This window comes from Rhinolophus sinicus, chromosome 2 (genome assembly GCF_057876585.1).
Source record: "Rhinolophus sinicus isolate RSI-liver-muscle chromosome 2, RSI-T2T, whole genome shotgun sequence".
Classification (NCBI taxonomy): Eukaryota; Metazoa; Chordata; class Mammalia; order Chiroptera; family Rhinolophidae; genus Rhinolophus; species Rhinolophus sinicus.
In genome coordinates this window covers 147,429,138-147,456,922 of record NC_142502.1, presented here as the reverse complement: position 1 = coordinate 147,456,922, position 27,785 = coordinate 147,429,138, and the positions used below count along the sequence as shown (strand labels likewise).

At 41.7% G+C, this 27,785-nt stretch overlaps 1 protein-coding gene across 2 annotated transcripts; it reads left to right on the top strand.

The window, feature by feature from the left end:
• Nucleotides 1-500: 500 nt before the first annotated feature.
• DEMA1 (DPM1 ER membrane anchor 1) lies at nt 501-12,293 on the top strand. 2 transcript variants are annotated; one of them, XM_088796137.1, is made up of 5 exons: nt 501-617; nt 10,171-10,364; nt 10,605-10,718; nt 10,817-10,979; nt 11,827-12,293. In XM_088796137.1, exons 2-5 carry the CDS (start codon nt 10,249-10,251, stop codon nt 11,998-12,000), a joined length of 567 nt encoding a protein of 188 aa, XP_088652263.1. In that variant the 5' UTR covers nt 501-617; nt 10,171-10,248; the 3' UTR covers nt 12,001-12,293. The 2 variants fall into 2 exon arrangements, with proteins under 2 accessions (XP_088652263.1, XP_088652262.1); XM_088796136.1 differs by lacking the exon at nt 501-617 and adding an exon at nt 5,046-9,428.
• Nucleotides 12,294-27,785: the final 15,492 nt, after the last annotated feature.

The window sequence follows — 27,785 nt, the reverse complement described above, 5'->3', positions numbered from 1 at the left end:
ATACGTAATGTATACATGTACATTTCCTATACACTTGAACATAGAGATATTTAAAGAAATCTTTCAGGATTACTCAATTAATTCAAGCCCACTGTGTGGCAGATCATGCTGACTGCTTATCCAACAGCCATTGTCTTCCTTCTTTGCTGATAGAATTCCAGTTTTGTTCAGGCATTAAGTGGTCAGATGCTTTTAAGGGAACTGGCCCTTTACTACCCTTAGAAGATGAATTTTGATTAGTCCAAACTAGTAATGGTCATTCAAATTCCTTTGCCAGTGATTCACTTAAGAATGGACATATGATTATGGATAATGAGAGGGGAGGGAAAGTCTGTTGTAGTGCTTCTGGGAAATTTTCCCTGATGTTTAAAAAACAGTCATGAGTAAGGGATATACTCGTCTTCCCTTTCAGGTCTTTGGACATTGTAATGTCAGAACATTCTGCTTGGAGCTGCTGAAACCATATTGCAATCATGAGGAGAAACAAGAGAAGAGGACAAAGCGGCTACACTGAGAAATGGAAGAAAGAAACAATTTAATGAAAGTCTTGGTGATGAACGCTTTGACTAAACTACCATCCCTGATTTGAAGAAGGAATTCCAATACATCACAACAGGGTACCTTCCTGCGGTCCTAAAACAGAGTACTGCATTACATCTGTGGGATACCTCAGTGGGTATTTATCAGCACAGCAGGTCACACACAGCCTAGGAGGGCTGGGTCAGGATGAATCAGTGTGTCCAGAACCACCATTTCTCACTTTCTCTCCAGTGAGCACCTCTTCCCCCTAAAATGAGTCAGTTTGTTTGTTTGTTTTGTTTGTCTATATCAAGACATGCATTTCTCCCAGGATATGCAGAACTCCTTAGTGTTTGCCTACCCTTCTAAGGCTTCCCTCTGTCATTCTCTATCCTAGCCTAGGAAAGGAAAAACACAAAGTACAGTTTGAATCAGGATTTGAATGAGGTTCAACGTGTTGTACTTGTTTTATAGGTATCTTAAATCTCTTCAATCTGGTTTTTCTATCATTTAAATTTTTCTTTATTTCTTGTTGTTGATAAAACCAGATTATTTTCCTATACAATTTCCCCATAGTCTGCATTTAGATAATTGCGTCCTATAGTGTTGTTTCAAATATTCCTCTAGCCCTTATATTTCCTGGAAACTGGTAGTTAGATCTAGAGGCTTGTTCAGATTGAGATTCAAATTTTTTCAAGGAGGTGTGGTAAGACTATTTTATGGTATGTAATTTTATTAGAAGACACTTGGTGTCTGGTTGTCTCTTTTTTTGTGATGTTAACAGCAATGTCTAAATACATTGATGTATGAAGAACTGCAAAATGGTAATATTCAAGTTCTAGTATAGTTCTCCTCTGTTTCCTGTCTGAAACTCCTTTCTAAAAAGAAATTTCTCATCACTTGATTACCCTGAGATAGAGATCATATAAGAAAAACAAAAATGCTTGATTTCCCCCCCTTTTATTTACTGGTTTAAACAACAAGTTGCCTCCTTAGCATCCTTCCCAGGTGACTAATGAGGTTTTGTTTTATCTTGTTTAAAAAGACTGACAATACCAAAGAGTTGATGTAGGTAGGGAGCAACTGGGACTCCTGCATTACAGGTGGGCATAGAAACTGATGTAACCACTTTGGAAATCTGTCCTGTGTTATCTTCTGAGGTTTGCCAATGACCCGTCTGACCCATTGTGTACAGCCAACAGACATTAGTGCTATATCCACCAAAAGATATAAATACATACATGTTTACAGCAGCACTATTCCTAATAGCCACAAACTAGAAACATCTCAAATGCTCATCAACAGTAGAATGGGTAAATAAATAGAGGTATAAGCATACAATGGAATAATGCATATCAAAGAGAAAAAGAACAAGGCTTTGCAATATAAGCAACATGGATGAACCTCACAGATGTAATGTTGAGCAAAAGAAGCCATACACAAAAAGTGCATATTCGATGATTCCACTTATGTGGAATTCAAGAATAGGCAAAACGAGTTTATAGTGATAGAAGTCAACGTAGTGGTTATCTTTGGGGGATACTGACTAGAAGGGGGTATGAGAGTTTTGGGGGGCAGTATCGGAAAGGTTTGTGTCACTAGAAAGTACTATATGTAAGTTATACTTCAACAAAAAAATTTTTACAGTCAAAATAAGAATATGTATCTGTATTGCTTGTATGCATAAAGACATTCTGGAAGAAAACACAAGAAACTAATAATAATAGTTTCCTGGGATATGGGTGCTGGTGTGGAAACTGGGCAGAATGGGTCAGGACAGGGTAGGAGATGTTTTTGCCATTAACCTTTTTTTAAAAATTGAAATATTGTTGACTTATAGCATTATATTAATTTCAGGTGTACATTCAATATATACATGATATTTGTATATATTGCAAAATGACCACCACAATAACAGTAGTTAACATCCATCACCACACATAGTTACAAATATATTTTCTTGTGATGAGAAATAACTTTTCTATATTTAAATTTGTTTGAGCTGTATGAATATATTATTTTTTAAAAATTGGTTACCTAGTAGAATCCTATTTCCAAATGGATCTATTCTCATTTTTGTGCCACAGGCATCTGTTTGTTTCCTAGCCTTTTCCTCTTTTTTCTGACAATCATAAAATATGACACGTGGAACAATTAGTGGGAAAACCAACATTTTTGCTTTGAATGTTTACTAAAAGTCCTAAACTTTGAAAGTTCAAATATTCTATAAGAGGCAATATATTCAAATATCAAATTACTATGGATTAGTAATTACAGGAAATATTCCATGTCGCACCGAGTTGGGCCTTGCAAGTGCTGATTAACTTTGCCCATTTGTCCTTGATCATAAATAGAATTAGCTGGTCTAGAACAATATTGACTATAAAATCTTTTCATTCTTTGTGATGAATGACTCCTCCCCAGGCAGGACTTGTCTTGGTAAAGTGCCAGTATCCAGTTGTAGACATCTTTACAGCATGCATGTCCTAGAAAGCAAACAAGTCTCAGTCTTCTAAACAACCCTCTCCTCACTGACAGTGATACAATGAACTTGAAGGGCCCATAGCAAAAGGGGTACCGGGGAAGGAGCCAGACTGAGGAGGTGTGCTTTCCTGGGACTTTGTAGGAGATACGGTTGGGTTGCACAATATGCAAGGTTTCCAGGATGGCTCTTTGCCATCCTGGAAGAACACTCCATTAAGTCGTGAATACTCTCCTTAGGGCCAGGTGCTGAGGGTTGATGAAGTTGTCCTTTGGGGATAGTCGTTGTTCTTCCTTAGGGGATGGCCCTGAGTGAAAAAAAGAAAACTTAGCCATATTCCTTTGACCCAAGTTTTGTGCCCTAGGAGATCCATGACTCTTGGGATGGAGGTATACCATCAGATTCTAGAGGGTTCTTGGTTATCCAGTAGGGCTCCTAACATATTAAGAACACCTCCAAGAAGAGCATAGCTTACTTTACTATATAAACTCACATTCATGAGAACCCTAGTTCTTAAAGGTGCCTTCTGGACTTTTACAATAAGGGGATCCATGGTGAGTCAGCTGGGATAGCTGAGGTAGGCTGAAGTGTCACATCACCTCTTTTCTGGGTTGGAATCACAAGGTCAGGAAGTCTCCCAAGGACCGATGAACCAGGTCAGCTTTAGTACATTTCCCAGACAGCTCAGGAAGCTGTGGACTCAGACACTGGTCTGCTTTTCAAAGTCCTTGGAATTTGATCCTCACTAACCACATAGCATGGAGCAAGGCAGAGATGCTCAACTATGGGGCAAGAACGTTCTCCTCTTCCTGCAGCCCAGGTATGCCCTTCACAAACCAGAAGGGTGGAATGGGACCGCTGGAATGATGGCTCAGTCAGGGGTAGCAGAATCCTCAACTCCCTGTTCTCCCATCCTCATGCAGTCTGTAGCGTATGACCAGGGACTTTTAAATGTGCCCCTGGAATGGTTGAGCTCGTGGCTGTTGTAGTTATTGGTGTTGAAGCCAGGAATGTATTTGCCCACTTCGGGGTGGTTATAATGTAATATTAATAGTACGCTGCTCCTAACACTTTCTCAAAGACATTTCAGTTCCAGGTGAATAGGTATTAGCTATAAAGACTTGCCAAATCTTTTGCAGTGAATTTGCAGACTCTGCTGCTGAACTGTGGCCTTTGGGGATTGGCGTAGAGTGAGCAGACTTGATCTTGGCAATGGAAAGAGGCTTTCTCGTCCTACCCGCTCCCGGGTTCTGTGTAAAACACAGCACATGACTGCATTACCAATTTCTGTTGGCTTAACACAATGAGAAGCTATATTTCATTTTCTGTCCACTATCCCCCAGGTCCTCTTCAGCATGTACTGCTTTCCAAATGTCTTTCTCCCATTGAATATCTGTTTCAGATTATTTATCCCTGGATGTGCCATTTGGGGATGGAGTCTGTATCCTTCCTGAGACAAGTGCTATCTTGGTGTCATCACCCCTGCCAAGGGCAGTGTTTCCTGTCGTATAGCTCATTCCATGAGAAACAGTTGGGTGATGAATGCATTGCCTAAAAACCTTATCAAGTTGTAATGACTTTCCGAGGTTTTAAATGGCTTCTGCATGAAAAGGTTAACTCTGAATCATAAATAATGAACACTTTTCAACAGAACAACCTTTCTCTTGTGTGGCAGTTTCATGTACTGAAATATTTGGCATTTATCTCGGTGTTGAATGTCATTTTTTCTTTCTTCCTCTAATAAAAACTGACAGGTTTTGGCCATTAGCATAGAAGAAAAAAACAATTTCAATACAAGTGCCCTCTTAAACATCACGGCCTGATGTTGATGAATTTTAGTAACTTACATTTAGCCAGCGAAAATCTAAAAGAAGGCTTCCAAGTAGCCTCATTGGCTATGTTAGGGAAGGCTGCACTAATTTGATGAAAGAGAAAAGGCACATTTGATTTCACTTGTCTTTGGAGGCGAGAGGGAACCTAATAACCAACAAGGGAAGGACATGATCAGGCTCAGTGGCTCCCGTGGGAGAAATGGAGGAATCTTGTTTTAGGAATCAGGGTCTCAGAAAGGAAAGCGGAATGATGTTGATTACATGTGCTGATCAGGAATCTTGGATTGCAAGGGCGTAAACCCCACTCAAAGCAGCTTAAGCCAAAAAGGAGAGACATTTGATGACACAACTAAAAGTACAGCTTCCAGTTTACGCCTCAGCCACAGTTAGATCAAGCAGAGGTGTTTGTAATTTGTCTCTCTCTGTATCTCCTGGCTCTGCTCTTTTCTGTGCCGGTAGTTTCTGTGAATGTCTTAGCATTGAGACAACCTGAGATGATTAAATTGCATGTGGACCCCTGACTGTGGAATGCTCTGATCATCCAGACCTGGGTCCTGTGCTCACTCGCCCTCATTTTCCAGTTGAGGTAGCTGCGCCTTGTGAGTCCTCCGAGTGTCCTGGTCTTGATCCTGCAGTTCAGGGATCACACTTCGTCACAGGATCTCACCAGATCAAACCCTTAGGGAGGTGGTTGGGGATTCATATGCACCCTGGACCCACCCTAAGCACCAGATGCTGCAGCCCCTGTCACCAGGAGTGCACAACCTCTGGCCACTCCCCTGAAGGAGCCTGAAGTTAGTAGCGGGGAGGGCAGGACAGAACTGCTCACCCGAGGAGGAATTCATGTCTGACTTCAAAGTGGCAGATGCCAGGAGTACCAGAAAAGCTCTTCTGGCTTGAAAGGGAACTTCCTATCTGCTGGCCGATGCCTGAAACTCTGACTAGCTTTCTCTTTAAGCCCTTGTTAAAATACAAATATCCTTGAAAGTGGAAACACTTTAAGTTTCTATCAGGGATTCTTGGGGTGAAGGATTAGAAAGCAGGTTTTGATAATAGGAGGGAGTGAAATTTTCAGGGCTCTGGGAGCCTGAGGTCAGGAAATAAGGAGTAGAAGATGAGAAATGACCAAAAAAAAAAGAGTGAAAGACTGCCATTTCCCAGCACGCCTGGAGCTGGAGCTGGACAGGCAAAGGTTTGGGTTGCAGGCAGTTGATATGGTGTGTCACTGAGCTAAAGCAAGGAAGGAAGGAAGCCCAGTGGATGGGGGTGGCATCATGGACGAGTGGTCCAAGACCAAAGTTTGGAGGATTTACAGGTGGGGACAGGTAAAGGGCTGAAGTAGAGGATGGCACATTCATAGCGGGGAAACAAACTGAGCAAATGGACCGAGACTAAAACAAGATTTTGTGTGCTGGTTTTATCTTTCCAGTGCCTGCCATGTACCAGGCCACTCTATAGATGGCCTTTAGAGCCCTTTCTTTTTTTCCACAAACAATTTTTTTTAATTGCAATAAAACACAACACAAAATTTACCATTTTAACCTTTTTTTTTCCCAAAGATTTTATTGGGGAAGGGGAACAGCACTTTTATTGGGGAACAGTGTGTACTTCCAGGCCGTTTTTCCAAGTCAAGTTGTTGTCCTTTCAGTCTTAGTTGTGGAGGGCGCAGCTCAGCTCCAGATCCAGTCGCCGTTTCTAGTTGCAGGGGGCGCTGCCCACCATCCCTTGCAGGAGTCGAACCGGCAACCTTGTGGTTGAGAGGATGCACTCCAAACAACTGAGCCATCCAGGAGGCAGCTCAGCTCAAGGTGCCATGTTCAATCTTAGTTGCAGGGGGCAGAGCCCACCATCCCTTGTGGGACTCGAGGAATCGAACTGGCAACCTTGTGGTTGAGAGCCCACTGGCTCATGTGGGAATCGAACCGGCAGCCTTCGGAGTTAGGAGCATGAAGCTCTAACCGCCTGAGCCACCGGGCTGGCTCCTTAACTATTTTTTAAGTATACAGTTTAGTGGCATTAAATATATTCACATTGTTGTGCAACCATCACCACCATCCATCTCCAGAACTTTTTCATTATCCCAAACTGAAACTCTATCCATTAAACAATAACTCACCATTTTCCCCTTACCCCCAGCACCTGGTAACCACTATTCTATTTTCTGCATCTATGAATTTGACTGTTCCAGATACCTGATATAAGTGGAATCATACAATATGTGTCCTTTTGTGTCTGCCTTATTTCACCTAGCATAATGCCTTCAAGGTTTACCTATAGGTAACATGTGTCAGAATTTTATTTTGTAAGGCTGAATAGCATACCTTTGTATGTACATACCACATTTTGTTTATCCACTCACCTTTTGGTGGGCACGTGGATTGTTTCACTTTTTGGCTGTTGTGAATAATGCCGCTATAAACATGGGTATACAACTGTCTGTGTGAGTCCCTGCTTTCACGTCTTTTGAGTACATACCCAGAAATGGAATTCCTGGATGATACGGAATTCTAGGTCTCATTTTTTGAGGAACTGCCATTGTCTTCCACAGTGATTGCACCATTTTACATTCTCCACAGCAGTGCACAAGGGTTCCAATTTCTCCACATCCTTACCAACACTTGTTAGTTTTTTTTAATGCTAGCCTTTTCAATGGGTATGAGGTGGTATCTCATTGTGGTTTTAATTTGCTCCTTATTGATTAGTAATGTTGAGCATCTTTGTATATGCTTATTGACCATTTGTATATCTTCTTTGGAGAAATGTCTCTTCAAGTCCTTTGCCATTTTTTAATTGTTTTGTTGTTGTTATTGAGTTGTAAGTGTTCTTTATATATTCTGGATTTTAATGTTATCAGATATGTGATTTGCAAATATTTTCTCACCATTGAGTATGATGTTAGCTGTGGGGTTTCTATATATGGCCTTTATTATTTGGGGTAGTTCCCTTCTAGTCCTAGTTTGTTTAATTTTTCTTTTTATCATGAAAAGATATTAAATTTTGTCAAATGTCTTTCCTGCATTAATTGAGATGATCACCTATTTTGTTCCCCTTTATTCTGTTAATGTGGTGTATTACATTGATTTTTGTATGTTGAACCATTCTTGCATTCCAGAAATAAATGCCACTTGGTCATCGTCATATAATCTTTTAAATATGCTGTTAAATTCAGCTTGCTAATATTTTGTTGAGGATTTGTGCCTCAATATTCATAAAGGATATTGGTATTTAGTTTTCTTTTTTTGTAGAGTCTTTGGTTTTGTTACCAGGATTATGCTGGCCTCATAGAATGAGTTAGGAAGTTTTTCATTTTCTTCAACTTTTTGGAAGAGTTTGAGAAATTTGGTGTTAGTACTTTAAATGTTTGATAGAATTCCCCAGTGATTGTTCAGAGGTTTTTGACTATTGAGTCAGTCTCTGTATTAAAGTTCTATTCATATTTTCTATTTCTTCATAATTCAGTCTTGGTTGGTGTTATGTTTCCAGGAATTTTTTCATTCATCTAGGTTATCCAATATGTTAGCATGCAGTTGTTCATAGTACACTCAGAATATTTTTTTATTTCTACAGAGTTGGTAGTAATGTCCTGCCTCAAATTTTTGAGTACCTACTTTCTGTACAAGGCACAGTGTTAGACTCTGGGGACCTATCTGCAAGTACGACCCCATGACATCACAGAGTTATAGTCCAGTGCATTTAAAATGTGATTTAGAGAACAAAGTCGGATAACTCTCCACGTTTCAGAATTATATTAACTATACATATAAATTTAAGATATTGATTTCCAAGCCACATTCAGTGAAAGAAAGACCTTAGACACAGTTTTATCAGCCCTTACTTGTTGCTACTACTATATCCTTGCTAAAGATCTCTGGTCTCAGAATATGTGTAGCAATCAATATTGGAGACAGGACCAACTAGCAGCAGTGTACTCTAGTCCAGCACTACTCTTTGCACCACACACACTCAAATATGGTCGTGGGGGTGGAGCCCTTTTATCCTTATTATCCACACAGTAAAGGGCAGGAAGTGCAGTGATCTTAAGTAGCCAGTATGATGGGTTTTTATATATGTCTAGACCTGTGTACCCACAGGTCAATATAAAATATTCCCATCTCCCCAAAAATTCTATGTATACATGAGACATGAAACAATTTGGGTGCTTAAAGTCTCAGTCTGACAGCTATGTAGGGTAAAGAGGGTAAGATGGACTGAGCCTTGGCTGGAGGAAGCATCCAGGAATTCTGCTGACTGCCGCAAGTGGCTCAGACATTCACATATTTTGCGATATCGGCCTTGGCCCTAGCCCTCCAGCAAATTCTGATTGTGCTTACACACACACACACGTATTTATTCAACATTTATGGAATTTGCAGGTCCTGACTTGGTGGAGTATGCAAAGAAAAGCCACAGTTTCTGCCCTTCTGGAGGAGAGCTGGTGTCTCTGCAGCCCAAAGACATCCAGGCTCACCATTTAACTTTTATAGACATGGTCAGCAGCAGCTGTCATATTCCAATGAACCCTCCTTCTCAGAAAATCATAGCTGAACCCTCCCCGCTACCTTGTCATAAGCATCATTCACGCACATGGAGTTAGGGTGAGTGGGGAATCATCTTTACTCTGATCGTCTGTTCTGCTCCAGCTTCCTCAGCCATGGCCTCTAGAGCTTCCAGGTTTCTTGTGTGTCCAGAAAGTAGGTCCAGAGATGTGGGTGGGCTTAAAAGTATATGGGCTATTTGGCCTGGAGAGAATACCCTTAGGAGGTACGTTGATTACACGCCTCAGGGCTATAGAGAGGGATTTTATAAGAAGGAAGTAGACTGATTTTTCATGGTCAGTGAAAGAAGCAGTAAGTTAATCGGTTCAGGTTAAGTAGGAAGAAAATCCTTGTCTAAAGAGTGGCCAAGATGGTGCCAAGTGACCTCTACGCCACTCTCTCAGAGGAGAGGACAGATAGAGGGCAGCCTAGAGGAGAATTTCATGGTTCTCCTGACTCCAGGTGATGGGCAGGGTTGGGCTGGCGCTCTACTATCTCTAACTCAATGGTTCCATGGTTCTATGATGTCACTGAAGAGAAAAGAATGGGGAGCTGGGCTCAGCTCCAACTGCTCCAATTCCTCTCTCCTTTGGATTCTGATAATGTTTGGGATGAGGGGAGGTGAGCTGAGTGATCACACGTGTCCCAGCTCAGTCTCCCCTCTAGCCACCTCAGCCCCCACCACATTTATGGTGAGAAATTAGCCTGTGTGAGTCAACTCCACCGAAACAAGCAGAGCATCTTTTCTGAAACTGGTCAAAAGAATAACAATGAAAACAGCCTTTTATGCTTCTGTTTTTAGAAAACTTAAGGAACAAGAGATCCACATTCAAATTGAGCTGGAAAAGAATATTTGGACAAACTGTGACTGTGAGAGTCGATGAGTCTTCTAGCTAACCTTATGATCTTTGAAACCAAAGCAATCACTTTCTCCATCATCCTTCTAATTTGCTTCATTTGCATCCTCCTTTTATTGGTGGTATTTTTATATAAAAGGTATAAATCCATGTTGATAAATTAGGATCAGATTTCAAGTTACACTAGCAAATGTATCTAGAAATAATATTTAAAAATTTAAAATGGAGCAAATAATAATTCTGGAGCTATCTACTTTTTTCTATATCAGGGTTTTAGAAATGCTAATTTCCTGTTTAAAAGTGAAGTTTTTTGCTAACCCTTAAAATCAAGATCATTCTTCCTTTTTCTGATTTTTTTTTTTTGCTTCTTTCTTTTCAGTTTCCAAAGCAAGAAAGGTGATGAGACAGAAAAAGGTCCTTGTACAGATGCTAATAGAGGTGAAGATTGTTTAGCTGCTAATGTGGAAACGAACAATTCAGGAAACCAAGAAAAGTAAATTTGTATCACAAAATGTTGTAGAAAGCCATTTTTGTGTGGGATAATGGTGGCTAATATACATGAATTTTAAAATCTCTTGATTTATTTTCTAGGACTATTATAAGGGCTATCATGAGGCCTGGCATTCTTGTCCAGAGACAGAGTAAAGAAATGGTGACCACCCACTTAGAAAATGGACAGGACACAAAGAAGGAAGTAAAGGACAAAATAAAAGAGAAGCAGGATTCTAAGAATACTGGAGAAAAGGGTCAAGAGGTGATGGGCTTTTCAACTCTCAAGGGGAAGTTTAGAATTTGTTTGACTGAAAAGGAGGTAAATCCTTTGGTTAGGTAGAACGAGGGTTGATCTTGCCTGTTATTTAGGTTTGTACCTGGAAGGAGTGCAATATCCATAGTCATTTAAGCCATTTTCCTTAGCTTATTGGTTCATGTTATTAAACTATTTACGTATGCCAAGCCTGGACACTTGATCATTCTTCATACCTGATCATTTTTGTTTTTCATAATAATTTCCCTTCATTTTGCTGCTTTTCCCAGATTCTTAGGATCTTAGAGCTGGAGGAGGGCTTGGAGATCATCTAGAGATCCAGCCCCCTGATGTTACAAATGAGAAAATGACATGAATTTTTCCAACGTCATTCCTCCACTGTGGCCGAGCTCAGGACCAGATCCTGTGTCCTGGCTCTAGTTCCAGGCTCCTCCTGCAACCGCACCCAAACACTGCCAGGGCCTTCTTGAGCTCTATGTTTGGGGCTCCCTAATAAGAGCAACTCACATGCCCTGCCAACATAAGACCTATGCCCAGTTGGAGGCAGAATCATGTCCAGGTGGCTCTTGGGTTTGACTGCTACTTAGAGAGAATAACATGTTGCCAAATGCAATTTGAATATGTCAGTGTATGCTTTTATAACCATAGACATATGAAAATGGTGGATTATCACTGCTTTTCTATTATTTAGAAAACCTTTTTCTGTTTCTCACTAACAATATACATATAACCTATATTTTTATTTATTTTATTTTTTTAACCTATATTTTTAAAAGCAGAGCTTGTTAACATTCATAAATTAATCATTTATACCATTTGTCCAATTCTCTTGCAGAATGATGGGTTGCGGAAACCACACATATCTGTCACTGGAACTCCTTCAGTTGTTGATAACCACAAAAGACCTGTAAAAGGAGTGACATTTTCTAAAGAGGTAATTGTTGTGGATCTTGGGAAGGAATACCCTACACCTCGAAGCTATACTCGAGAACATAAAGAGAGAAAATGAAGCTCAAAAAGGCTGTGTGTGAAATAACTGTAACCTTAGACTAACAATGAAATGACTGGGGGTACAAAATCATGTTGAAACAGCAGAATAATGGGGAATTAAGCAAATACAAATAGTATTTTACCTTTGAGCAGAAAGAAGTGGAATACATTTAAAATTCTGTAAGTAAAATACACAGAGGTTTTTTTAAAACTCAAATCTGAGTTCAAGAAATTGATTGTATTACGTGTCCTTAAAACTCAGTTTACTCAAACACTGTCTAACATGAATAAAGTTATTTGTGTTTGTGCAGATGTCTGTTAGGTAAGTCATATTCAAGAGTGCTTTAGAAATAGCATATAGTTTTGGCATTCATGACCAAGTAACATTACTGCTATCACCATGGAAACTTCCAATAATTAGGACTAGTTCCAATAACTAGTTCTACTACATAATCCCCATTGAATTTAGTCCTGAAACCTTTCTTATGGTGACAACCGCTTTTTATGATTGATACAAAAACAAAAACAGACAAAAAAACAAAAACAAAATACCCTACCATTACCATCAAAATATCCTGTTATGTTAGGTATATCCTGAGATTATACTATTCTTGATTTCAGTAGTTTAAAATTTACTGTCTCTCTATAAGGAGTATGACAGTGCAGACCAGTACAACACCACCCAAACCACTGCAGTAAACATTTGTGAAACGTATAAGGGGCTATGAGAGAGAGAAAAAGCAGAAAACATAGCATTTGATTCAGGGGCCTGGCACATTGTCATGTATATGGCATACTCTCAGTACATATTTGTTGAGTGATTGAAAGAATAAATGATAAAATAGTTTAGAACATATAACTAATGCTCACTGGGGAGTACTGACACCCTTTGATAGGAAGAAGACCCTGTGGTCTGGGACCATCCCAGTGTGAGGAGGAGGAGGGACCTAACCAATGAAAGAATTGGATACCAGCAGAGAGAAGAGTGTATTTCAGATGGGGAAAGGTACAAGCCGAGGCAAAGAGGTGAGAATGTGTGTTGAGTTTGGTGGACACCAGTTAGTTGGAGGTGCAGGTTGGCAATGAGGAGAGTTGATAGGTTACTGTGAAGGGTAGTGAGGAGTCAGAATAAGGTCAGTCTTAGGATTCCAGGCTGAAGTATAGGGGGGAGCACGGATTAAAGTGTGACTACAGGGGACGGAGGTCTACAAAAATATTTCTTCAGAGCCCATGAGTTCTCTACAAGCACTTAAAATTTTTGGTCTTGCCCCTGATGATAATATTTAAACATTTTTTTTAATTGTGGTAAAATACACATAACATAAAATTTACCATCTTAACAATTTTTAAGTGCGCAATTGAGTAGTGTTAAGTACATTCACATTGTACAACCATCACCACATCCATCCACAGAACACTTTTCATGTTGTAAGACTGTAACTCTGTATCCATTAAACACTAACTCCTCATCCCCCTAGCCCCTGGTAACCACTGAACTATTTTCTATGAATTTGACTGCTCTAAGTAACTCATGTAAATGGAATCACCTTTTGTGACTGTCTTACTTCACTTAGAAGAATTCTCTCAAGTTTCATCCATGTGTCAAGAATTTCCTTCCTTTCTAAGCCTGAATAATATTCCATTTGTATACATATCTCACATTTTCTTTATCCATTCATCTGCTGATAGACACTTGGGTTGCTTCTTACCGTTTTTCTATTGTGAATAATGCTGCTGTGAATATTTAAAATTTTAATCTAAGAAAGCTCAGAGTTATCTGGATGCACAGATATAGCTGTGTATTCCCATATGATGTCATGGTTTCATTGCCCATATCTGCATCGGTATTTATGGAAGCAAGTTCTTTGTCACAAGCTGAGGAGAAAAGAGTAGAGGAGGAATTCACATATACATGATGCATCTATGTCAAAGTCAATGTCAATTTCCTGGTGACTGACTGTCCTAACCAAGGCTTTATAGAAGTTCCAAGAGAAGAAAACAGTGGAAAATTGGCCATCAGTGCCCATGATACGCAGGCGCAAGGAATTCCAGAATGCTCCCAGTGCCACAGCTATGGGGGGAGAACAATCAACAGAACAGCATCTGGTACTATATGGTAATGTGAATTTTATTGGTTTTACACTTTTGTTTGTATTTGATTTGTAAATTTGTTTTAGTTTTAGAGTTGAATGGGAGCTGGATGGATAAGAAGTTGATATCCAGTTTCATATTTCTACATATTTTTAAGGAACACTATATATAACAAACAATTTAAGGCAATACTGGTAGGTCAGAATCCATGAGAACTTTCCTCCAGGATTAGGTTATTGAAGAGTAGCAACCAGGGCTGGCCCGGTGGCTCAGGTGTTTGGAGCACTGTGCTCATAACACCGAGGTCCCCAGTTTGATTCCCATGTGGGTCAGTGAGCCGTGCTCTCTACAACTAGATTGAGAACAACGGCTTGACTCCAAGTTGATGGGTGTGGGAGGTGGGGGGAGGAGAGGGGAAAAAGGAAAAAAGAGTAGCAACCAGAAGGTAAATGGAAATGGCTATAGTGAAAATTCAGATTTGAGGGATGAGGATCTGGAATAGTGAGGTGACAGAACACAATGAGACTATGATGAAAGAGTAAAGAATGTCAATTTCTGGTTAGATGTGGAAGGAACGAAAGGAGGATGCAAGGATGACCCCTGAGTTTGGATACGTGAGAGACTGTCAGAAATAGGAAAGTCCAGGGGGCAGCCAGATGGCTCAGTTGGTTGGAGCATGAGCTCTGGACAACAGGGTTGCCGGTTCAATTCCCGCATGGGCCAGTGAGCTGTGTCCTCCACAACTGGATTGAAGGACAACAACTTGGAGCTGATGGGCCCTGGAGAGACACACTGTTCCCCAATATTCCCCATTTAAAAAAACCAAAAAAAAAAAAAAAAAAGAAATAGGAAAGTCCAGAGAGGTGATTAATTTGAGGGAAAAGATTATCTGGGTTTTAGTTCTGTTGAATTTGAGGTGCTCGCCGCAGAGTACGTTCAACTGAACATACTCAGTGAGCAGGAAAGCTGTAAGACTCTGTTTCCATCTCCTAAGCTATGGATCCAGTGAAAAATTGTGCAAGTCTTTCTCAATGCCCATTGTTGTTTCTCTTGCAGAAGTGGGGTGAAACTTGCCACTTTTCCTCTTTAATAAGCTGTTGACCCAGGGACTTTCTCAAATGACTACCCCCAAACAGGACACACTACCCAAAAGCTAAGAGGGAAAGCCTTGCTAAATTGGACAATTTTTAAAAAACATCTGTTTAGCAAAAATTAACAACATCAAGCACCAACAATAAACAGAGAAGGCCTGTTTTTTAAAAAACATTTTATACTGAAATAATCTCAAATTTACAGAAAAGTTGCAAGAGTAGTACAAAACCGTGTGCCTTTACTCAGATTCCCCAGCTAACAGTTTACCACATGTGGTTTATCATTTTCTCTCTCCATATATACATACATATTCATATTTTTTAAGCATTTGAGAGTAAGATGCAAACACGTATGTCATTCATCCTTAGTACTTCATACATATTTCCTAAAAACTGGGACATTCTCCTACATAACCACAGGTCAACCATCAATGAACATTGATCCACTATTGCCGTGTAATCCCCAGGCCTCATTCAAAATTGCCAATTGTCCCAATTTGATTCTTCATTAATTTAATATGTCAGTATGAACCCTTAGATTCCTATTTCATGCAATGGGTTGTAATCATTTACAATCATTTATTTGGATGCTCAAGTGTTCCCAGATACAGCTAGTGGGGGGGGCCCATTTCAGTTGGCTTTTGTGTCCTTTAGACATATCCCTAGTATTCCTTCAGCACGTCCTTACTTCCTATACAAGATATTCCAAGCTCATCTTGTATGTTTTCTACCCCTGCCCTGGAATCAGCTATTTCTTTAGGAGAGCCTGGTGTTCTGACACCAAGACCAGCATACTAGGTGTGCTTATTGCGCCTGGGTTATCATTGTTTCTAGACTCGGTGGGCAGAGGTAGGAAATGCACGTATGTATGAACACATAATACACATTCATGCAGACATATATGTGTATTATCTATTGCTGCATAACAAATTACTCTCAAACTTAGTGATTTAAATAATTAATAATTCTGTATTATCTCTTGTGGGTTACATGGGCTAGGAATTCAAACTAGGCACAGTGGGTATGGCTCGTCTCTGCTCCATCTTGTTTGGGTCCTTGAGGCTGGAAGACTCGGATGCTGGGGCCGGAATCATCCAAAGGTGTGTTCACTCATATATGTAGCAGCTGCTGCTGGCTGTCCACTCAGGAGCTGTCACTGGAACACACATGGCCTGTCCTTGTGACTCAGGCTTCCTCATACATTGGTGACTGGGTTCCAAGGTCAATGACAACAAGGTGAATGCTGTATCCTTTTTATGACCTAGCCCTGGAAGTCATGTAGGCACTAAGTCCAGCCCATATTCACGGGCAAGGAGATTATACCCTACCTTTTGAAGGGAAAAGTGTCAAAAAAAAAACACAAAAAACAACAACTGTGGGCCTATAGCTATTTACCCTTATTAAAGATCATGACCTCAATCAACACTTCAATTACGATCCAGTAAGGTTTATTCTAGCTTCACTGGCTCCATGACTCCCCTTGCCAATAGTGAGAAACCCGGTTCCCATTATGCTCCCCTTATTTATGTATTTGCTCAATCTGCGCAAGACACAGGACCAAGTATCCCTGGCTCTTGTACATTGATTTCAGTGAGTATTGTGCTGAGAAAGCCTATTTTTATAAACACTTAGGACAAAGGATGATTTCTTTATAAAGAAATTATTAAGAACATTCATATGCATAAGATTATTTCACCAATAGGAATACAAAAAATACGAATTATTCAGTTTTAAAATGGGCAAAGATAATATGTAGTATAAGCAGAAAACTAGTGGCTAAAATTTTTTTAAATGCTCATTCTATCTTCATAATTAAAGAAATTAAAATCAAAATAGTAATATGTAATTTTTTATCCATCAAATTGTCAAATATTAGAATGATGAATGATGCAGATAAAAAAGTAGAGGGCAGAGGAAAGCATAGATAGATATATAAGTTGGCAAATATTTCTGGAAGATAATTGGGAAGTTTTTGTCAAAATTAAAAGTGTATGTGCAGGCAAGAAATAAAAGGCATCTGAATTGGGAATGAAGAAGTTGAATTATCACTTTTTGCAGATGACATGATGCCATATATAGAAAACCCTAAAGACTCCACCAAAAAGGAATAATAAATGATACAGTAAAGTTGCCAGCTACAAAATCAATGTACAAAAATCCGTTGTATTCCTATATATTAACAATGAAATCTCAGAAAAAGAAATGTTAAAAAAGTCCTTTTGCAATTGTAACAAGAAGAATAAAATACCTAGGAATAAACTTAACCAAGGATGTGAAGGACCTATATACACTGAAAAACTACAAGGCCTTTTTAAAACAAATTGAAGAAGACACAAAGAAATGGAAAGACAGTCTGTGTTCACGGATAGGAAGAATCAACATAGTTAAAGTGGCCATATTACCCAAAGCAATATACAGATTTAATGCAATCCCTAACAAAATTCCAGTGCCATTTTTTAAAGACATAGAACAAAAAAAATCATCAGATTTGTATGGAACCACAAAAGACTCCGAATAGCAAAAGCAATCCTAAGAAAAAGGAACAATGCTAGAGGTATCACACTCCCTGATTTTAGCTTGTACTACAGTGCAACAATAATAAAAACATGGTATTGGCAGAGAAACAGACATGCAGACCAATGGAATAGAATTGAAAACCCAGAAATAAACCCACATAAATATGGACAGATAATTTTCGACAAAGGAGCCAAAAACATACAACAGAGAAAAAAAGCCTTTTCAATAAATAGTGCTGGGAGAAGTGGAAAGCCACGTGCAAAAGAGTGAAACTAGATTGCTATCTGTCACTGTGTACCAAAATTAACTTAAAATGGATCAAAGACGTGAAACAATAAATCCTAAGACCTGAAACAATAAACTGCATAGAAGAAAACATAGGTACTAAACTTATGGACCTTGAGTTCAAAGAGGATTTGATGAATTTGACCTCAAAGCAAGGGAAGTAAAAGCTAAAATAAATGAATGGGACTACATCAAACTAAAGAGCTTCTGCACAGCAAAAGAAACCAACAAAATAAAGAGGCAACCAACCGAATGGGAGAAGATATTTGCAAACAACTCCTCTGATAAGGGGTTAATATCCAAAATATATAAGAACTCATACAACTCAACAACTAAAACAAACAAGCAATCCAATTAAAAAATGGGCAGAGGACCTGAATAGACATTTCTCCAAATGTTTTAGAAACTTCACAAATGTATAAATTTGCTTGCTTCCCTCTAGCTGAGTTCTGAGAGAGAGAGGGAGAAAGAATAAACAGGATGATGGGCAGGCTTTTGGTAACCTAATCTTGGAAGTGACACCCTGTCATTTTTGCTATATGCTGTTCACCAGAAGTGAGTCACTATTTCTAGTGCACACTCAGGGGAGGGGATACACGAATACCAAGAGGCAGGGATCATTGAGGGTCATTTTAGAGGCTGCCTACCACGGTACTGCCTCAGCTAACTGGGGGAAGCAAAAATCAATCCTCTCTGAGGGGACTTGACTTCAACAGAGGTCAATCGCAGTCGTGAGCCACTGCCAATTGTAGATGCCCTCTGATTTCAGAGCTATTAAAATGTATGATATGATATAATGCTATATGATATAATGTACTGTCAGAGAGGAGTATAATAACTGTCCAAGAAGTGAAGGAGACATCAAGGAAAGTTTTGCAGAGGAAAAAATATTAGTGCAAGGTCTTGGTGAAGGAGGCGAGACAGTGGAAAGAGTCCGCTAAGCAGAGTCCTGAAAGGGCAAAGGAGAACACCACAGTATGGCTGCTGCACAGGGTGCAGGTGATGGGGCAACTCAAGATGAGGGGCAGGAAAAGCAGGCCAGGCCAGCCCTTGAGTGAGCCTTGCAACCTGGGTGGATGTGTGGACTCACTGAAGAATGTAAAGCAGAGCATTTCTATAATGATTTTGTTAGAAGATTGCTACGGAGGCAGTGGAGGATGGATTGGAGGGAAAGAGATTAGCGGGGACAGGGAGACCACGAAGAAAGCCATTGTAAAGATCTGAGCAATAAAAGACGAAGACCCAGAGCAAAACAGGATGGGGTGGGAAGAAGAAAAATGACTCAAGAAATACATAGGTGATTGACTTGACAGGCTATCCAGTCACCCCTGAAGGATGGGCAAGGCTGCCTTACTGCACTACGTGAAGTGCAGACTTGGAGCCCCCTTAAGCTGTGCAATTTGGAGCTCTCGAGACGAAGGTGGGCAGAGTCACAGATAAGCAGCACTTCCTGGCCTTGGATGACTATAGATATTGATGCCCACAGGCCAAGAGAGGTAAGCAGGAGGGACATAGGAGAAGGAGCAAGTTCAGGGAAGTGGCAGTGAGCCAGAGCTTGTAAGTTACTCCCCAAATATCCATTCCACCCTTCTGCCTTTAGTAACAACTCCTGCCCCATATTTTGTGTGGGCACATGTGACTAAGTTCCTGCCATGGAGGTGAGTGTAGGCCTTTTGAGTCCTCCGGTTATCCTTCCCTCCCCTCCAGGTAAGAATATAGACGTGGTTGTGAGCCATCTTTCACCAATCAGATGAGAGTAGATCTCAGAAATGGCAGACACACTCTGGGGACCTAGCACATCAGGCTTCTACACTGGTCTTGAACCGCTCGTGAGATAGAAATAAGCTTCCAATTGGTTTAAGCTACTTTGGGGGGACTGGGGTGGGATCCAGAGAGTCTTTTGCTACAGAAGCTTAATCTGTATTCTATTAGAGAAGCTATGTAAAAGTGGGGGGAAATAACGCCTCTCAGATCTCCTGGGCAGGATGCATACTGAGGGGCAGCCCCAGTTGCTGTACTCTGAATCACTGCTGCATTTGTGCCAAGGACACCCATGGGGTGCTCCTAACCATTGGCTGAGTTGGCAAGGATAACATTCCTGCACGACGCAGGACTCCTTTGACAGGCAACAAACATTAGCTCTAGGAGTAGCCTTTGTCTTGGCTGGGAAATCTAGGCTAGATGTGTCAATTTAGGAGTGGAGCCGTTCTAAAAGAGCTTTAGTTGTATTAATTCCTTTAACTGCTCACTACTGATGAGGCTGGGTGACAGACACTGGTAGTTGTTCCCCAATATCTATTCTCCCCTTCTTTCTTAGTAACAGAATTCCCAAATGTTGACTGGGCACGTGGCTGACTAAAATAAGGACTACACTTCCCAGCCTTCCTTGCTGCATGGCCCATGAGGTCTAAGGAGAAGTGTTGGGATGTCTTACAGGCTGAGGATATACTCTTCTTTCACCCCTTTTTCTTCCTGCTAGTTCGAATGAGCATGTGTTGGCTGGAACTGTTGTGGAGCATGTCTTGGACCCTGATGTGAAAACCAGCGGTTGAGGAATGTTGATATAAGCCCAGGTCCCTAATGATTGTATATCTTTCATACTTGCCATGGGTTGCCCATTTTTACATGAGAGGAAAATAAAGGGCTACCTGGTGTAGCCTTTTGTTATTGCCACTTTGTTACTAGCAGTTGAATCTAGTCCTAATACAGACGGGTGGTAACACTATCCACATTTTACAGATGATGAAGTACAAAGAGGTTAGTGAATTTGCCTAACGTTACGAAATAAATGGCAGGGTCAAGACTTGGGTCCAAGCACTGGGCTTCAGAGCCTGCCAGCATGGTCTGGCTCTGCTCTGGGTGGCACAACAAAGCACACATTTCTCTTGCTGTTGGGGTAAAAAGACTCTTCGCACTGGCTTTCCACCCTCCTCAAAAATGTCCTCATTGTAGTCTTCTTGCCAGTTCTACTTTGTCCCACCCTACACCGCTCCCTCCAACCCGAATTACTTCCCTGACTTTCACATCTTTGCTAATGGCTTTTCTTTGGTCCCATTTCTACCTGTTAAAATTCCATCCATCCTTCAAAGCCTGGTCCTCGCCTTTCATGTCCCTTCAACCAATGTCTTCTTTTATTCCTATAATCGGTTCATTTAACTGATATTTACTAAGATCTGCTGTGTGCTCGGCACTGGGGATTCTACTATGTGCAAAACTGATCAACAGTTAGTTATAAGCGATTGTACTTCTCTTTGTGTTTGCTACAGCAGTGGCTTTCAAACTTAGAAAACAAAAAAAACTTACTATAACCATAACATACCACACATACATACACAGTGATTTAAGAAACAATATTTACTTTTACTGTATGTAAGCACTCCAATAATTTAAGCTTTATGCTCTTTCATTAAGATACAAATGATGGTGGATGCCTATTACATTGATTTTATATCCTATTCATAGGTTGGAACATACAGGTTTGAGAAATATTCTGTTTTTTATTCAGTTATCCAAACAAACATTTCCTGGTGCCTACTGTGTGTCAGGTGCAGCTCTGGCATCGGGATAAAGAAGAGGAAGCACTCCATTCTCAAGGCCAGCAGGTCAGTGAAGGTAACAGAGCTTGAGAGCACATGACTGCACATAGTGTGCTACAAGCTACAGTGTACTTGGAGCAGATGTGCATTTTGGTAGCTCAATCAATGTTGATGGAACTAAATCAAAGTGAGGCCTCAGCATCAGAATTATAAAAATATATTAGAATAGTGACTTCCTCAAAAGCAGAATCTTAGCGGCTCTCAGATCTCTTGTGATGTGCGACTTGAATCAGAACCTTGATTCTCTAGTGCATTGCTAATAGTCCTGGATATATGCTTTTCCACGCCTTTCCCTAGACATAAAGTATGGTGGAGTTGTGTTTAGAAAAGGTGACAATGGTTTGGGCTCACCCCAGTGCAGATTGGTTATGGGAAAAAAGACATACTTAGAACAGCTTTCCCCAAAGCCTGTCAGTGTCATCACCCTCACTTTGCTGCAGGTAAGATGCCACCTAAAGTTGTCCAACTTGTCAGCTCACTTATCTCCTCTCCACCCCCCCCAAATGAAATGAACCAAAACCAAGCTTGGTACAGAAACATCCGTTCTTATCCTTTCTGCTTGGGTCTTCCTATCCCAGTGATCCTCACCTGTCTGGCCTCATCTCCCCCCATTGCTTCTGGGGCTTTGCTCTACCACCCGTCCCTCTTTTCAGCAACCAGTCCCCATCAGCACATGAAAACATTTAAAGGGAAAAGGCACAATCTCCCTTCACCCCATGTCACCATCTAGCTACTGTCCATTTCTCTGACTCTTCCTGTCAAACATTTTAAAAGCACGGTTTCCACCTTCTCACCTCGCATTCATTCCTTTGTCTACTGTGACTTCACTTCTGCCCCCATTGGTCACTGAAACTGCTCTCTGCAAAGGGCCCTGTTATCAAATCCAAAGAACAATTTCTTTATTATCCTGTTTGCTTTTTCCATATCTAACACTGCTGACTGACTGCTCCCTCCATCATGGACCTTGGCTTCCATGATGAAATGCCTCCTTCATTTTCTTTCTCCTTCCTTAATTGCTTCTTTTCAGGCTCCATCTTTTCTGCCCACCCCTTAAATGCTGATCTCCAGCTGCTTTTCATTCTAGTCTCTCCGGGTGATGTTGACTAACCAAGTTGAAAGTCCCAGTCTCTGAAAAACAATTCCTCTGCTACACCCCAGTTTCTGGTCCACTCACCGATTCCACTTTCAAATACCTCCTATCTGTCACCTCTTTTCCACCTTGGAAAAAAATCTGCCTTCTTGCAGTTTTTATCCCACTCCTGTCCATTGTTCAGATGATCATAAGAATGATTTTTCTAAAACTCAAGTCCAATGGTGTTTCTCCATTTAGTTCACCTCAGCAGTTTCCTGTTTTCTACAGAACAAAGCCCAAGCTCCTCAGCAGGCAAATGAGGCTTTTCACAGTGGGGCAAGTTGCCCCCTTGCAGCCCCACCTCCTGTTGTCCCTACCTCACTCCGTTATAGCCACCTTAGTGCAACGTACTTTTCCATGCTTCTGTGCCTGAGCACCTGTTGCTCCTTCTGTCCGGTGTCCCCTTTCCTTTATTAAAGCAAAGAGTCCTACACACTCTTCAAGCCTCATTGAGAAAAGAACTACACAAGCACCACCTCCTTGAGGAAGAATTAGGCACCTCCATGCACCCAGGGCACACCATATTTACCCGATGATGAATTCACACTGGTCTCCTAGGCTAGCGTCTTATTCATTTTTGTAGTCACTCCAGTGTAAAAGTGGAGCAGATTTGGAACATAGTAGATGCTCAATTAATCTGTAATGTAATTTTACCTGCCTGTTAAAATCAAAAGCCAGTGGAAACTAGCCTTGAAGTTTCCGCTAGCAGATAAAACCAGTTGATTCATTAATTTAGCTTAATTACCAATTACTGTGAAAGGAGGGCTACTTCCTCACTGTATAAGCTGCTTTGTAACAGTAAACCTGAGCCTCATTCTGTACTTTGAGTGCTCCTGGTTTGCAAGCTGTCTTTTTGGTGTGTGCACAATAATTTTTTTTTTTAATCAATTACTACTTCAGTGATTCACTGGTTTTACTTTGATTATTTTTGAGTCTTTGACAAACCCTAGTAATGGATGGTTATAAAGGACCAGAACCCACACTTTGAGGCTGAAAATGTTTTGACTCAATTTTTTTCCCCAAATTTAAATTTTGAAATAATTTCACACTTACAGAGGAGTTGCAATAGTACAAGGTGTCCTCAGATACTCTTCACCTAGAGTTACCAGTTGTCAACATTTTGCACCACTTGTTTTATCTGTATTTTTTCCTTTGAACTAATTGAGTTAATTGTAGACATCATGACACTACCTATAAATATTTCAGCATGTATCTCTGTGGGGTCAGAGTCCCAGAGAGCAGTTTCCAGGCTCTTGGCCTCACGTGGAAAGATGCTGGCTCGGGTAGTAGATGGCCATCAGCTGTGACTAGTTGGCCATCAGCTGTTACTGGTTAGCCATTAGCCACTAATGTAACCACCGCGGCTACGCTAGGGGGTTGGTTGGTTGGTTGGCAGAGAAGTGGACGGCAGGTTGCGGATTGTGTGGCTCCTGCTTCCTGTGTCTCCAACCCAGCCACCAGCGAGGATATAGTGATAAGACTCCCCTATCTTGGCTCCGTTGGCCTCACCATATCCTGCATTCTTGTGCGGGGAGTGGGAGCTGAGAACCCGCATGACACAAGGTGCAGCGAGCAGGGTATGGTGCCGGCTAAAGCTCTCCGAAGAGCAGTGGAGCAGTTTGTGTGTCTGAACACTCAGTCTCAGGAAGCCCGTGAGGAGCAGCGCCAGGAGCAGGAAATGCTACCTGCTTGCGAGAAACGTGACCCCTCGGTGAATTGGTGGTCCTCTCAAGCCTCCGGATGGCACGCCACCCTGTTGGCCAAAGCAAGTGTCGTCTTCCTTTTGGTGGTCTGCTGCTGCTGTGGGCTCCTAGAGTTGTGGACATTTTACACCGAGGCCTCCACCCAGTCAGACACCTGGTGCAGCAAGCAGGATTCTGGCCAGGTAGGAATGGTGTCTGACTCTGGGCAGGAGGACAGGTGGCCCCCACACAGTGTGTGGTACCTGGTGGCCACTGTTCTCAGGAGTTGACCCCTGTGGAGGGCTGGGAGGACGTGGATGGTTCTCTGGCCAGCATAGGGAAAGCCGTGCAGCTGCCGGAGGGCTAGAGCCCGCGGAGGGGTGGGATGATGTGGATGGTTCCCCAACCAGCATAGGCTGGAGAAAGTGAAGGTCATTGTGGCCGTGTGGGCTGGGAAGTGCTTGCTTTTGCTATGGCGGCCCAGATGCGTGACTTATAGTCCCAGGAGGAAATGCTTGCTGAATCCTCAGTGGAGGATGCAGGTGAGGTCAAGGTCATCCCTCACCCCCAGGTTGGGGAGAACTTGGAGCCCTTGCCCTGCAGAGAGGGCACACATTGTGAGGCCAACACACAACCCTGGTGAATGACTGTGGACTATGGGAACATACCACCATGTAGTGGAACTGGTGGATGTTTGCTTCCTGTGTCTCCACTGGCTGCTGTGGAGAATATGTAAGCATCTTGGTTGTGAGCCACTATTGTTCCAGCATGGTACCCTGAGAAACCCTGGCTGTGCCCAGAAAGTAGGTGGACATTGAGGGACACTTCCTGGGACATTACTTGAACTTGATTGCAACTTTTTCTCGTGAGCTAGGTTCCTCACAAAGGGCCCCTCATGGAAGATGCTTATTGCATAGATTGTGAGGTGAGACCCCGTAGGTGTGGAGTGTGGGGACAGAGTCCCAGAGAGCAGTTTCCAGGTTCTCGGCCTCATGTAGAAAGCTGGCTCGGGTAGTAGATGGCTGTCAGCTGTGACTAGTTGGCCGTCAGCTGTAACCAGTTAGCCATTAGCCACTAATATAACTGCCATGGCTATGCTAGGGGGTTGGTTGTTGGTTTGTTAGCAGAGAAGCGGATGGCAAATTGCAGTTAGCAAAGGGTTGGTTTGTTAGCAGAGAAGCGGATGGCAGGTTGCGGATCGTGTGGCTCCTGCTTCCTGTGTCTCCAACCCAGCTGCCAGGGAGAATATAGTGGTATGATTCCCCTATCTATGGCTCCGTGGGTGTTCCTTTTTGGCCACACCATATCCTGCGGGGAGCGGGAGCTGAGACCCCGCATGACACCCTGTATGACACAGTCCAAAGAACAACAATGCTTTCCTTTGTAACCAAAATTCAATGCTCAGAAACTTTAACATTGACACAATATTATCCAATACATATGCAGTCTGAAATGCAATTTAAATTCCCCCAATTATTTCATTTTTAACTGTTTTGGATCCAGGAACTAATTTAGGATCATGTATCACATGTATTTGTCCTTTTGTTACTGTCTTATTTCACTTAACATAGTGTTTATATGCTAAGTTCATATTAATAGCATAATGTGAACGTCAAGTTCCATCTATATTTTAGCACGTCAGAATTTCCCTCCTTTTTAAGGCTGAATACTATTCCATTGCGTGTATATATCACATTTTACTTATTCATCTGTTGATGGACACGGGATGCTTCCACTTTTTAGCTGTGAATTGCTCCTATGATCACGGGTGTACAAATATCTGAGACTTGACTGAGTTTTTCTAAGGCAAATATTTTCATAATAATTATATTAATTCTGAAGATTTTTCTTTGCAAAATTACTTTTTGAAGCAAACTCTTTTAGGCTAATTTAATTCTTGATCAATTATCTACATAGAATATATTTTCCACTTACGATTTAACAAAATTATTTCCATTGGGATAAGCTCTTATTATATTTTTTTGTCCACTTAAACTTTTAGTGATTATAGCTTCTGCCTTTGTAAGTTTTCTGCTAAGTCTTATTTCCCGCCAGGTTCCAATTATACCTATCTAAATCTTACCATGTAACATTCCATCATTAATATTCTCTATGAATTGGATAACAGATGCACAGCTAGTCCACAAGAAAAAGGTGCCCAGAAGTATTGCCATTGAAATCCTTTCCTATTTGATACCATGTGTTAGCTGTCCATACATTTGGTGAAGTAAAAGGTGAAATTAAAATGTTATTTGGTTTTGGGGCCAAAACACTTTGAAGCTGTCTGTTTACATAACTGCTGTAGCTTTTTGGGAAATGATGGCATGTAGTAGCTCCAGTAAGTAAAGGAGAAAATGTTCTCCACTAGTTAATCTCATTGATGAATACAGACCACAGACAAAGGACAGGTCACCAGCATGGAACAGAACAGTCAGATACCCCCACCCTTCCATTGTCATACCCATTTTCTTTGCTAAATAAATATCCACAGACCCCTCGGTAACATCTTCCAAATAATTGGTAGAGTTCTTGTTGGAAGGTGAAGACTTGTTAAAGGAATCATTAATATACACTTGAATGTAAAATTGCATCAAGCTGCAATAATATGCGCTGCAATCACGTTCTTTTGTCCTCTAAAAGAATGATTACATGAATAAAATGTAAACGTTCTTGAAGTAACCGGGAACTTGGTAGCTCCTGCTACTTGGACAGGTGTTGGAAAGGCATGAGACTTGACCTCTAGGAGAGAACCAAACTACACCAATTCTGCAGAAACTTTCAAACAAAACATGAATGTGGTGTAAAGAGCGCGCGCACAGCGGAGGTCCCACGCACCGTGGGCGCTCTCCGACCTCAGAAGTCGGTCGTACAGCAGAGTGATCAAGTGCTTGGGTCGTATCCTCTACACAGGAACGAATAATGAGCGCGGCCAATGACAGCTTGGACAGCAGCTTCCGGTCTTCATCGCCAGTACTGCTCGCTCTCAGGCGCCCCTTACTCATTGGTAGCATTGAAACTAGTCATTGCAGTAATAATGAATCCTCCAGAGGAGGTGTTTTGGTCTTTCGGAGGAGGCCAAGGTTCCGTCTTCCTGGCTCCTGCACTTGCGATTCCGGCAGCTGGGCCCACGGTCTACTCAACCCCCCGACCCGGCCTCCGCCCCCACCTGCCGGATCGCCCCTGCTCCCTTCCACCCCCCGCTCCCACTTTCCAGACCTCCTCCCCGCACCCCCCAACTCTCGGCCTCGACCTCTCCCGAGACCACGTTCCGGCTCCAGGGCACCCCCTTTCCCACAACCCCGCCCCGCGACCCGGCTTCCTGCAACGGCGCCCGCGCCCCAGCCCCGGCCTGAGCGCCCCGCTGCGGGCGCGCTGCGCGAGGCGGTGGGCGGAGCGGCGCAGGGGCGGGC